The sequence below is a fragment of the Lutra lutra genome, chromosome 7, assembly GCF_902655055.1.
Source record: "Lutra lutra chromosome 7, mLutLut1.2, whole genome shotgun sequence".
NCBI lineage: Eukaryota > Metazoa > Chordata > Mammalia > Carnivora > Mustelidae > Lutra > Lutra lutra.
In genome coordinates, this window is record NC_062284.1 from 136222895 (window position 1) to 136236768 (window position 13874).

The 13874-nt window shown below is 40.8% G+C and overlaps 1 protein-coding gene across 1 annotated transcript in view; it reads left to right on the top strand.

The window, feature by feature from the left end:
* The window catches only part of GOLGA5 (golgin A5), a 33625-nt gene extending 23420 nt beyond the window's left edge, over window positions 1-10205 (top strand). Inside the window, exons 9-13 of the mRNA XM_047737723.1 lie at window positions 1671-1769; window positions 3976-4201; window positions 6717-6822; window positions 8399-8462; window positions 9724-10205. Of these exons, the coding sequence (XP_047593679.1) occupies window positions 1671-1769; window positions 3976-4201; window positions 6717-6822; window positions 8399-8462; window positions 9724-9804 (576 nt within the window). The 3' untranslated portion in view covers window positions 9805-10205. The remainder of the gene's footprint in view (window positions 1-1670; window positions 1770-3975; window positions 4202-6716; window positions 6823-8398; window positions 8463-9723) is intronic.
* Window positions 10206-13874: the final 3669 nt, after the last annotated feature.

Genomic DNA, 13874 nt, shown 5'->3' on the forward strand with positions numbered 1-13874 from the left:
AAATTATTTTACTTAGTATACTTACATAATAGTTTCCTTATTAAAACAGCTAAACATGTTACATCCACATTTTCAGAACAAGATTTTAAATCTAATGTTAGTAACATTTATAACTTACTGAATAATGACACTATTATAGACACTTAGTATACATGATCTTATTTTATCCTCACAGTAAAATCTGTTTTCTCTTCATTTTGCAGAAAACTATTGTTATAATGATCAGTGCCTCACTTAAACAACATTTTCAGCTTTGTGTGTTTATATTCTTTAGATCTTTTTTATTAGGATTTATCATTTCTGAAACTGGTTCTATTATGAGAAATGTTTGTTTTTATTACAAAGGTCCCACCTGTATCTGTTTCCTGAGTGGTAAGAAAATGACCGAGTAGCCACCTGCAGAGTACATTATAGGCTGCCCTAGATAATTTAGTTATGAAATTGTCCTTCCAGAAATTGCATTTTAATTTATTCAAGGAGCTGTTATATACTGAAAGGCAAAAATTTGATATTCTTGATGGTTAGTGAGAGAATTTTCATTTTTATGGCAGATGGTCTTCCCACATCCACTGCCAGGGCCAGTTTTTAAAATGATGGAGTCCAGTAGAGGCGAGCGCAGCTGAATGTAGCTCTAGGCTATTTATTTAATCATCGGATGTTCTAGGTGCAAGTGCTTAATCTTGGGATTAAATAGTCCTCTAGCGCTCCTTATTCATTTTAAGTAATTTCAACCTTAAATTTTGTGCTAGCCTAGAGTTTTAAAAGAAATCATGCAGACCTTCTTATAAATTGCAGTTCTCGTTTCCTAATTATTGCTTCATTTTCTCTGCTCTCACTTATCTCAGTTTCTTTCATCTGTGAAGTGAGCAGGGTGAACTAAATGTTCTCAAGGAGTCTGGCAGTTTGATCCTGTCTTGTCTTTACTTCTTCATACGGCTCCCTTTACTTACTTCATCTGCAGTTAAGCATAATGCTTTTGAAGATTCTAAGCAATTGTTCTTTCTTCCCTGACATGTACTGTGCTCTTAAATTCCAGCTGACACTGACTCATCGTATCCATTGTACAAACCAGCAGCACATTTGTGTAGTTGTTAGTGAATCGGAGGTCTTTCTTTTTTCTCATTTTTCCATGATAGAGCAAAACAGGTTCTAACACTGCCTGATAGAAATAAGCACATGAAGAGCTGCTCAGCACCATTAAGTGTTAGAGAAATGCACATTGGAACCACAGCGCGATACCAGGTTGTCCCTAGTGAATAGTTACACTTAACCAAGACTGACAATACCAAATGTTGGGAAGGATGTGGAAGAACTGGGCCTCTCCCATATTGCCGTGGGGCTGCACAATGCCGCACGGATTTTGAAACCAGTTCAGAAAACAATTGGGTGAGTTTTTTCCCTGTAAGTTAGACATAACACTTACGGGATCCAGCGGTGCTATCCCTACATATCTACCCAAGAAAAGTGGAGACCTGTGACCATGGAAAGACTTGATACATCCTGCTGGAGTAGTGTTCGTCAGACCCTTCCAACGGTCCTCATTTGTTCATTCCGCATAGACGTGGCACGTGCTGGCTGAGGGCCTCCTGTGTGTCAGGAATGTTTCAGATACTGGGGATGAAATCGGGAGCACTGATTCAGCTTCTGTTTATTCATGTCTCACTTTGTAGGAATTCCACTACATAGAAGAAGATCTGTATCGAACAAAGAACACATTGCAAAGCAGGATTAAAGATCGAGAAGAAGAAATTCAAAAGCTTCGGAATCAGGTATGAATGAGTGTTCACAACTTGGGAAAAGAGAACATCGCAAAGCTAATTTTTTTCAAAGGATATAGCGAGACCTTCTTTTTTCATATTTTCAGTGGCATTCTGCTGTTGGAACAATGAGATGTTTCTTTCAGTCTGATACAGAATTTTCATCTAAAGCCATTTTAATCTGTGTTTGCTGTATTCTGTGGCTTCTTCATCTAGAAGTGTCTTGTAGCCACAGCCATCCGAGGACACGGGACTTACCCCAAAATTTCGTTATCTTGTAACTTCAGTGGTGGTTGTGCTGACTGCCAGTTTAATAATTACTGTTTCTCTTTCCTAAGAAAAATCCAGTGATACCTTCCTGTTAAGAATTGATGGGTCTTTTGTAAAGTCACCAAGACTTCTTTTTAACTCTGAAAATGTAAAATTTAGGAAATAACTTGTGCCCACCACCCAGATTTACCAGCGCTTATCATTAATGTGACAAAATCATACATCCACTTATCCTATAACTCTGGCGTTTCCTTTTCTCCCTTATGTTCACTTTGGTTTTTATCCCTTATATTTATTGACATAATAAATAATGAGCTCATTGATCATTTAGTTTACATAAAGATTGATTCTTCTTTTTTTAGTTAGCTGATGATGTAGTTTGAAACATTAAAAAGGCAAATAATTTTAGTTTTTAAGTTGTCAGACTTTGTAGCAGTCCATGATTTAAACTATTTTAAAATATTTTAGTTTTTCTGAGAGTTAGGAGCATCTGATTTCAGTGTTCCATTCTTTCCTCACCTACTTTTGTGAAGTGCTTACAAGTGGTAATGTGACTTGTTAGCAGAAAGTCAAAAGAAAGGACCATAAACCACCAATTGGGTTTAATCCTTAAACATTCCTGTATTTATTAAATGTTTTTTGAGTGCCTCCTAAGCCTAAGATTCTGTCCTGTTTTTGTTAATTAAGAATTAATCTTAGGGGGTTAGCTCGTAAAGTTTTTTTTTTTTTTAATTTTTTTTTTTAATTTTTTTTTTTTTTAAAGATTTTATTTATTTATTTGACAGAGAGATCACAAGCAGGCAGAGAGGCAGGCAGAGAGAGAGGAGGAAGCAGGCTCCCTGCTGAGCAGAGAGCCCGATGCGGGGCTCGATCCCAGGACCCTGAGATCATGACCTGAGCCGAAGGCAGCGGCTTAACCCACTGAGCCACCCAGGCGCCCCAAGTTTTTTTTTTTTTGATCTAAGTAGAACAGAGGAAAATCTTTGTCTCATAACAGGAAGTTGATTTTTACAATTTTAAAAAAAGATCAGCGTCTTCATACATTGTCCAAACAAACAGACGAACAACCCATAAACGAGTGACCAAAATACGCACATAAGTCAGTGCTCAAAATCATCCGTCATCAGGGGAGTACACATTAAAACCCCAGTAGGCTGTACCACTGCACGGATACTCGCTAGAATGTCATAGTATCCCTAAATATCATGTACAGAGAGATGTAGCAATTTGTCCAATGTCAGTCAGCTAGAAAATTGCAGAGCAGAGGTGAAAACCTAAAACCTCAGTTTGCGGTCTTTGCACTGCACCACAACTGCTGAGTTATGGAGGGTTTTGATTCCTGGCCGAGAAGTTCAGACTGTCCTTTGGATCGATGCTTTCAGATGTCTTTGATCACGACGCCACAGTGAGAAGTAAAGTATACCTTGTGTCCCAATTACTCAGATGTACTTAGAAGTATAATACTAAAACAGAAGTTTCACAAAACAATACTCTTATATACTATGTGCTGTGTACTCTCTGTCCCATTCTAGGCCATTACTATTATTTTTTTTTTAAAGATTTTATTTATTCATTTGTCAGAGAGAGAGAGAGAGAGGGAGAACACAAGCAGGGGGAACAGCAGGCAGAGGCAGAGAGAGAAGCAGGCTCCCTGCTGAGCAAGGAGCCCGATGCGGGACTCGATCCCAGGACCCCGGGATCATGACCTGAGCCGAAGGCAGCGGCTTAACCAACTGAGCCACCCAGGCGTCCCTAGGCCATTACTATTATTAAAATCTGGTTGTGACCCACCAAATTGATTTTGCAGCCCATTAATACAATTTGAAAATCTCTTCCATAGTGAGTTTTGAGAAATTGAATAATGCTACACTTTACATGTAGGGATGTAGGTTCTGTGTTGTAAGACTTTTACTTTATGTACTAATTTTATGAACACTTTGCCTTTCAGCTTACAAATAAAACTTTGAGCAACAGTAGTCAGTCTGAGTTAGAAAACCGACTCCATCAGCTGACAGAGACTCTCATCCAGAAGCAGACCATGCTGGAGAGTCTCAGCACAGAGAAGAACTCTCTGGTCTTCCAGCTGGAGCGCCTTGAGCAGCAGGTGAACTCCGCCAGTGGAAGTAGCAACAATGGGTCTTCTATTAATATGTCTGGAGTTGACAATGGCGAAGGTAACAAAAAAAGGAATTTCAAAAGAATATTGCATTGCCTTTATTTCCAACCTTGTTAATTGAGGCGTGACTTTGAGAAGTTACAGAAAGACCATTTTTATTTGAAAAGAAGCTCCATCCAGCAAAACACTGCTTTTCTCCTGATGTGAGGCCTGAGCTGTGTACCGTTTGACATGATCTTTAGCAAACGGGACAGTGGGCTATTAATATACCACTCCTGAGTATGGGACTTGGAGAAGGGAGACTTGAGGAACAGTGATCATATTGAAATACGTAGGACATTCTACAAGATATTGATGACAAGGTAGATAATTTGGCAGTAAGAGGTTTTCAGGAAACTTGAAGATTTGCTGTAAAAATCTTCCAGTCTGTAATTATGAATATTAAAGTTAATAGTCCTGTAAGTATATCCATGCTCTATAATTTCAATAGAGAAATCTGTAGATTCCCAAAATACATAATCAAGAAGAATGTTAAAGATTTCAGTATAAGCTTCAACAGATCTGGTTTTTAATCTTAGAGCTTCATAAAGCCTACAAAGTAGTCATTCAGTAGATTTCTCAGTTCTTTGGCTTTCAATTAAAAGTTTTTTTAAGGGGCGCCTGGGTGGCTCAGTCAGCTAAGCATCTGCCTTCAGCTCAGGTCATGATCTCAGAGTCCTGGGATTGAGTCCCACATTGGGCTCCCTGCTCAGCAGGGAGCCTGCTTCTCCCTCTCCCTCTGCCACTCCCCCTACTTGTGCGCTGTCTCTCTCTCTGTCAAATAAATAAAATCCTTTAAAAAAGTAAAAGTTTTTTTAAGTTTTTAAAAAAATAACTTATTATATTACATGTTTGTTTTTTTAATAACATGGTTGCTATGAAAAGAAATCTCCAAAAAAAGGATATTAAAATCATCCAAATAATCCATTCCCCTCAGATAACATTTTGGAATATCTCCTTCCAGACTTTTTTTGCTGTATATGTTTATATTATCTATTTTATTGGTTTTTAACTTTTTCATATAAATCCAATTTTTTTTTAAGATTTACTTATCTATTAGAGGGAGAGAGAAAGAGGGAGGGAGGGAAAGAAAGAGAATCTCCAGCAGACTCCCTGCTGAGCGTGGAGCCCGATGCAGGGCTTGATCTAACAACCAGAGCTGAAATCAGGAGTCACACACTTAACTGACTGAGCCACCCAGGGGCCCCTAGAGCTTACTTCAAAAAATGAAAACAAAAAAATTCTAATCTGTGACAAAATAGCCCAGGAGAAGATCCTAATAAATACATAAGAATTAAACACAATCTGTCAGAAATCAGTGAGTCATTGTAGTGCTGGACTAGCTGGTGAGCTGGGGGGGGATTTGTTTAAAGTTAAATCTTCGTTTCATTTGCACACAAAATTAATCCCTGTTAGACTGAAGAATCAAGTATTAAATCAAAACCTGGAAAAACTAGAAGAAAATTATGGTATTTCTGGTTAGAAAAGTGTTCAGTCTCACTAGTAATTACACATACCAAAGAAGGCAAATTAAAGCACTTTATTGAAGTCCCAAAGGAGGTAAGGTGATGGTAGACTAGAGGGAAGTCTGCAGGAAGAGTTTCCAGGCAAAGAGAAGAGCAGGTGCAAAGGCCCAGAGGTAGGAGCAATGCCAGCATGTTGTAGGAACAGAAAGGAGGCCAGTGCAGCTGGAGAAGACTGAGGGAGGGGGGAGAGTAGTCAAAGCGGAATTCAGAGAACTTTGAAGGATCTTGAGAGGGGTGACTGACAGCATTTTGGCAAGATGCCTCTGGCAGCTATGTCCAGAATAGATTACAGAGAGCTGAGTGGAGGCGGGGGACCAGAGAGGAACCATCATATTAATGTGTGTGAGGGATGATGGCAGTTCAAACCAGAGTGAGATCTTGAGGGGGTTATCGTAAAGGTGAGTAGGCAGGTTGGATGTGGAGTTCAAGAGAAAGGAGTCAAGGGTTTTGGCCCGAGTTGATGGAACAATGTTGTGATGTACTGAGATGGGGAAAATGGCAGGGTGAGTAGGTTGGCAGGGAGGGCAGAAAGTCAGAATCGTGGTTTTGGGCATGCTGAGCTTGAGATGATGTTAGACATCCAGATGGAAACAAAACAGATGAGTAGATGAGTCTGGAGTTGGTGGTCCAGGCTGGGGATACCAATCTGGGAGTCATCAGCATTGGAGAAAGGGTGTCTGGCCTCACTCTTGCTAGCGTAGAAGAAAGTGCTCCTTAATATTGACTCCTGACAACATTTGGTATTTGTAAACTTTAGTTTTTACTAATTTCATGGGGAAATAATTTTTTTAGTTTTTTAATTTTTATTTTTATGGATATAGAAATTTAAATATTTTATATGATCAAATTTATCTGTCTTTATGGTTTCACCTTCTTTGTGTAATGCTTAGAAAGTTGGCCTTTGAGAATTTCTTCCATTTCTAATACAGTAATATATTCAACTATAATTTTGTTAGGACATTGCTTTTGGTATTTGTACACTAATTCATTATTTTCTCGTTTAAACAGGCACACGGCTCCGAAACGTTCCTGTGCTTTTTAATGATACAGAAACAAATCTGGCAGGAATGTACGGAAAAGTCCGAAAAGCTGCTAGTTCAATTGACCAGTTTAGGTAAGCAAGGGCAGTAATGATTGAGTGATGGATTGTCAGTTGCTCTGGTGGCTTCAGTCACAGTGAGTCCCATCAGGCAGAGCTGATAATTTAGAGCAATATTTCCCTGCTTCCTGTCACGGTATTTTGATCTCATGAGATTGCTTCATCTGGTGGGCCAGTGCCTGTGTTTTACTGAAGATGGTTAACCCTGATCATCTCTCCTCTTTCTGTAGTAAACTCGTATTAAAGTTCATTGAGAAAATCTCCATCTCATGTAAATGCATCTTTTGAAATGTTTTTTTCATTACTTTATCATGTGACGAGAATAAAAGATGCCACTATGTTTAAGTGAACAGTATTCATGTTAACATATATTTTACATATATTACATAAGCAACATATTCTCTATATACATGTTTTTGTATATTTGTAACTTCTTTAGACTAGCAGACATGCACCTTATAAAGAAAACGTTTTAACAGTGTATGTTTGCCTTGATAAACGTCACGTTTAAATAATCCACTAAACTCTTTGGCCTCTTAGTGTTTATAATTAAACACAATTGTAATGACTCGTTGCAAAGTAGAGCAATCTCTTACCTTTTTGTGTAAGAATAGAGCCGTGGTGTTAAAAATTAAGGGAATGATTTGCTAAGGTTCTTGAGGCCATGGGGCCAACGATGCCATAGTCGCTACATTCAGATTATTAAGCACATTTATTTCAACTATTCATTTATTCAACATATGTAATAATTTTTAGACAAAGTAGACACGAGGCATTATGCTGATAGCAGTGAAAAAAGCAGAAAGGCCTAGAAGAAAGCATGTGCCTTGTATGTGTATCCATCTTGACAGGGGAAATGTTGCAAAGAGGTGTGAGTAGTAAGATCTGGGCTTCATCTTCTTCCCAGATTTTCTTTAGTTAATTGTTTAGTTGCCTCTCTGTAGTTCTAAGCCTTTTAGAAGCATGTGTCCGGGGAGGGTGTGTGCTATGGTGAGTGCTGTGCAATGTGTAAGCCTGATGAGTCACAGATCTGCACCCCTGGGGCAAATAATGCATTATATGCTAATAAGAATGATTTAAATAAATAAGGAAGGAAGGAAAAAAAAAAGAAAAAGGGGAAAAAGAGGAAAGGAAGAAAGAAAGAAGGAAGGAGGGAGGGAAGGAAGGAGCATGTGTTCATGCACCAACTTCCAGATTAGCTGTGCAGGTGTCAGCCAGCCAGACTCTTTCTCCTGTTCATGTGTTGATGCTCGCCTTGTCTCTTCCATGTAACTTCTTTGGTCTCTAAAAGACGAATTATTTAGAGAGTTTTCCCCCTATAGTTGTAGCTGAAGAATTAAGAGAACTAGACTGTATTTAAGCCAAGCCACCAAGAATAGAGAAAGTATTTGAAGTATTTGTACTGTGATGTTTCTGTGTGGTTATTTCAAGTAATCACTTAACAGTCTACTGTAAAATGATTTTTCTTTTACGGTGGTCACCTTAATAGTTTATCCAGGAAATCCTAAAAAGCATCATTAGCTGTTACCCCAGGAATTTGTGCTTTGAGTGTAACTGTCTCCTCTCCTCCCTCCTACCCCTGTTTGCGCAGCATCCGCCTGGGAATTTTTCTCCGAAGATACCCCATAGCACGAGTTTTTGTAATTATATATATGGTAAGTATATTTGAAAAACTTATTTGAAAAAATAATGCTACACTTGATTTTTAGCACGTTTGTTTCAGTTGCTGGTCATTTTGGCTAAACGTCCAGCAATTAGTTTTAAAGAAAATAGAACTCATTGTTGGCCATGAAAACTTTTTTTCTCAAGGATGCAAGTAGAGTTACAGTTCGCTATGTCTAAAACACAGATTGCTCAAAGGCTTGTCCTACAGTAAAACGACCTGTAATGCAGTTCTTTACCTCCACTTGTGAGCCCCTCGAGTGACAAAAATGGGGTACAAAACAGTTGATTGCATTTTTACGTCGATGTAAAGTTTCTTTGATTATTTTCATGTGTTTTTGCTTTGCATTCTGAAAGGACCTCAAGGTTGATTTCCGTTCTTCCAGGTTTCTTAGCTCTAATACAATGGTCGCCATGGTTTGGGGTACTGTTTCATGTGTCCTTTGACTGTAAAAAGCCCTCTAACTGGTCCGAGTGAGGACATCTAGTTGAGTTCAATTAAGACAAGCAGTCTTCCTGAAAAAGAAAAAGCTTATGTAGAAATTTCTCTGTGATCCACTAGAGGGAAGAGTTACTCCTTTGAATAAAAAGTTTTTAAGAAACTGTGAGATGGAGAGAAGAAAAGAAAAAAATTGAACAGCATCAATAAGGATTTAGAATAGGGGCACACAGGTGGATTCCGGTGTCGGAGCTGATAAGGAACACCTGCGCCAGGTGTCGGTCCTCACTGTGGGTCCTGTGTTAGACCTTAAATCAGCCTCTGAAGCCTGACACATTATTCCCGTCAGGAATGTCTTCCCATCTCCTCTTCACCAAATCACGGCTCACCCCTTTTGCAAAACGCCAACCACACAACCATGACTGTTCTAAAAAGCCTTTGCAACCAACTTCATGTGTATCTAGCACTTTGAATCCTGGCCTCTACTCTGAGTTAAAATCCCCTGATGCGTTATTTATGTGTACCCGTGTGTGTTATGAGAGCGCTAACAGCTCTGATAATTCTCAACCGAGGATTGTGTAGGTTTCAAAACCATTACCATCCCTTGCACTTAGCCCGTCTGTTTGCATGTTTATTTCTTCATTACTTATTCAGTAAACAGGTAGCCAGGCGCTTGCAAGGTTGCAGACCCAGTGCTAGCTAGCCTCAGGTCTGCAAAGATAAGACGTGGTTCCCACCCTCAGGGTACGACACAGGGAGCCTTTGGTGGAGATTGATTTATTGGCTAATCTATAAATTGTTTGCTCTTTCTTCAGGCTTTGCTTCACCTCTGGGTCATGATCGTTCTGTTGACTTACACACCAGAAATGCACCATGACCAACCCCATGGCAAATGAACTTTCGAGCCCAGTCACCTCAGTGATTGGTTGTCTTTTTTTGGACTTGGGATCTGCAGAAGGACCAGTCGCCTAAAACCGCTGAGAAAGGTGCACAAGGTTATTTCATCACTACAGGCTTTTAACTCGTTAAGTTATTAGACAAGTACTCTGCTACCTAAATCTTCCTCTCATTTCCTTCAAATGGTAAGAGTTTCTAAAACAGGCAGACAATAATTTAATAAGCTCAGCTCTGCTTTTTCTGAAGTCAGAGGGTCAGTGTATAATCATATACACAGAAACCGGCTGGGTTTGTTCACCTCTGTACAGACCATCCTGTTTTAGGTGACACGCATTATGGGTTATAATCAGGGAGACTAATTGTATTTAGTGATACAAATAAAATGTTTTCTTTTTGATAATTCTGTCTGCTTTTGTATTTTCGTATATTTAGCTTTGCAAATATGGATTTTCTTCTTACATGTTAAAGACTGGATTGGTGTAAGTTTTTGTATAAACACAAATAAAATTTGCCGTGCATTTTTCTTTTTTAAAATAATAGTTTCTCATCCCCATTGAATAGGACCTTCCCAAACAAGCTGGCGTGAGTAGAGCAGAAAGCGGCAGCGGCGGCTTCCTGTGGGTCATTCATGGTGCTTTGCCCCCGCTCCGTCGTGCGCACCTCTCGCTCCCGTCCCCACCGTGCCAGCCGCCTCTGCTTGTTAAGCACTCAGTCACTGTCCTCCTCTTCCCCTTTTCTCTAGCCTGGGCCCTGGGTTAGCTCAAGACATCCCTGCTTTTAGCTTTTAGGAGTGAAATCTGTTTTATCAACCTTTGTACTTTTAAAACACTCCAGTGCAAAAATGTTTCAGAGTCTCTGAAAAGAGACATTTCCTTTACCTTAAGTTCATTGTCTCTTTTGGCTTTCCTTTTCCTCCACATGTCTGAATTCTTAGTCTTCTGGTTACTGGTGGTCTGTCTTCAGGTGTGATTAATACATGTAGAACTTGGGTGGGGGGTGGGTAGTTCTTCCTGTCAGAAATGTTGTTGAAGACTTCGGCCGGTGTCTAACTGAAAACCTGACCAGAGTTTCCGTTAATGACATCTGTACCATGATTTTAATTGGCTGTTAATTCTCCAGAAGTTTTGATACCCTAGGAAATGTATATGTTTCTTATTTTTCATCAGGAAATGAAGTTTTGAAGGTTATCTGATGCATGCTTGAGCTTTTTCTCAACTTAGTGTGAATGAAGAAGGCAGAAATGCCGCATCAGCTGAAAGTGGAGATGAGAGATTGGGGGTAGAGACTGCGGGTTTACGTGACCGTGCTTACTCGGGTGTGGTGGCCTGTCAGTGGAGCTGTGAGGCCAGGTTTGATCTCAAATGGGATAAAGGACAAGTGTAGTTCTTGCTGCTATCTTTTAAAGGTGGTTTTTCCTCTCTTCTAATTTGGAAAAATTTCTGAAAAATGATTAAAACCAGGTTACGTGACTTAAATGGAAAACAGCACATGCTTCCCTGTCGTGTCCTGCCAGACTTCCCGTCTCTGTGCATCCTCCTGGCTTTGGTAGGGATGCCTCTAGATCTTTCTTCAGTCTTTGCACTTTCCTGGCTTTGGAAATAGTTTGACAAAGTGTTTCCAAGATTTTTTTTTTTTTTTTTTTTTAGTTTTAATTTTAATTGAGTTTCAGTTTCAGTATTCTTAGCCACTAACAACTGGGGAATTTTTAAAAAGTGTTCCCTTTCATTTATCCTCAGATAGCACGAAACCTTGACCTAATTAAAAGGATTGCATGAGAGCCAATCGTTTTCCATTTTTATCCAGTGTATTCATTTAAAGACATTATACATATGTAGTGTCTGTATAATACACATACATTACAGATATGTATGTATACAGATATTATCAGAACTCTGTACTGCTTTCTATTTATAGCTATCAATTGGAAAATAAGATTGTTTTACTATTAGAAGACTATTTCTCTTTCTGTAGACTTTGTGCATATCAGAGGCTACCATTTCTGTTGCTACAGTACCAAACCATCAAAGGAAAAGCATGGGTTTGTAAACACATGTTTAACAGCCTGTCTGTTCAGGGAGGAGGGGATCGCTATCTGGGGCTAGGCTGTCCAGCCTCAGTTTAAGAAGCCTTAAGAATCCAACTCACCGGGGCACCTGGGTGGCTCAGTGGGTTGGGCCGCTGCCTTCAGCTCAGGTCATGATCTCAGGGTCCTGGGATCGAGCCCCGCATCGGGCTCCTTGCTCAGTGGGGAGCCTGCTTCTCTCTCTGCCTCTTCCTGCCTCTCTGCCTGCTTGTGCTCTCTCTCTCTCTCTGTCAAATAAATAAATAAAATCTTTAAAAATAATAATAATAAATAAATAAAAACTTCCAAAAAAAAAAGAATCCAACTCACCCTGTGGGGGCAAAACCGCCGACTACTCAGATAGGCCTCACTGGGTGCTCGCTCTCTATGGCAAGAGGCTGGCTGTATTGGAAGGGCCCATATGGGCACCTTGGTAGGATGGAAGTAGAAGGAAAGAGCTGTTAAACCGAAGAGCATAGTTAGGGACTGATAGCCTAAGGAGGCTCTCCAGGCTATGACTGGTCAGAAGAAAGAAATGATTGAGAAAAAAAAGTCTTAGTGGTTATACTGAACATGTTTAACTAGTGTTCCTATGAACTCTTTCCTGAGTGAGAAGAACACGGAAGTTCATGCTTCTAAGACTCAAACATACACCTCAAGATAAGATTTTCTCTTTTAAAGGAACATTTGAACATCAAGTTCAAAGCCTTATTCTTAGAAGATGCCTCAAAGAAAAAAAGCGAGTGGTCAAGTTTTATTTTAAGCTCTAATAAGGCTACAAAGTAATTCAACGTATGAGTGCCCTGTGTGCTGGTCCCTTCTAGGAACTGGGAGTAGCAGGGAGCGAAGTCTCTGGGCTGGTGGGGCTTAATGTTTAAGTGGGAGAGCAGACGAAACGTGCAGAACGTGACCCTTGGTATTAAATGCTGGGAAGAACGCTGTGAAGGAACAGAGAGAGGTGGGGGGAGAGGGCTGGAAAGTCCTCTGCAGAAGTGACCCTGGCGTGGGGCCTGAGCGCCGGGGTAGGCCATGCAGAGCCCGGTGGGCTTCCCGGGCAGTAGCTGACATGAGGCCAAAGCGTCTGGAATGGGAGCAGGCCCAGTGAGGAAAGAGAGAGCGGTGGGCCAGCGTGGTAGCGGCCTATAGCCCAAGGGGAGGACTTGGAATGTGAAATCCTTTCGTTTCTCCTTAGTAACCTCCTCCGACCTTGAACCACCAATTCCTTTAAATTTTAAAACTTAAAAATCTGTACTTCAGAAACTCACAGGCTACAATGGCTCCAGACGCAAACGATGAAAAGTATAGATTTCTCGTTGCGGTGAAGACAGACTGAACCCGCGGCCGGTGGCTTGCGTTTCCCTGTGTAGCTGCAGAGACACCGCGTCAATGAACTTGCGCGTTCCCCCATAACTTCTCGGTCTCCACATTCACTGTTAACTCTTCCTGTTTGTTCAAGTGAAGAACAAACAAAAATGAAATGAAATCCAAGAGTACAGCTGAAGATAAACATGTCCCGTGTTTGTCCAAGCGTGGCATGACTCACGGCCTAGCACCACCGCTGTCGCACACGGTCAGACCTCAGAAACCCCAACATATTGGGACATCTCTGATCCCCAGAGGCGAGGCCCGTCCTTCAGCATCCGCTGTTGTATCCTCAGTGCCCAGACCAATGCCTGGCCCGCGACGGGCCTTCCGTTGCTGTTCCCTGAACTTTGCCGGCTGCGCCAGGCAGAGCACCAAGCGGCACAGTCCCTCTGTGCTCTGGGACCGTCGCTCAGCGTCTGTCCGTTCGTGCAGCGCGTCTGGTTCCTAAAACCAGGCCAAAGAAGAGCAGCCACCTGGCCAGGTACGTTGACAGTGCTGAGGACTCCGACCGGGCAGCTTGCCAGAATTTCCCCAGAAAGAGAAAGGCCGTAAGTATCTAAAATACAAAACGAAAAGGTGGCCCGAGGATCCTGCTGGTCCCGGCTGCACACAGACAAGAGCTTTACTCATCGGGGAAAGTTC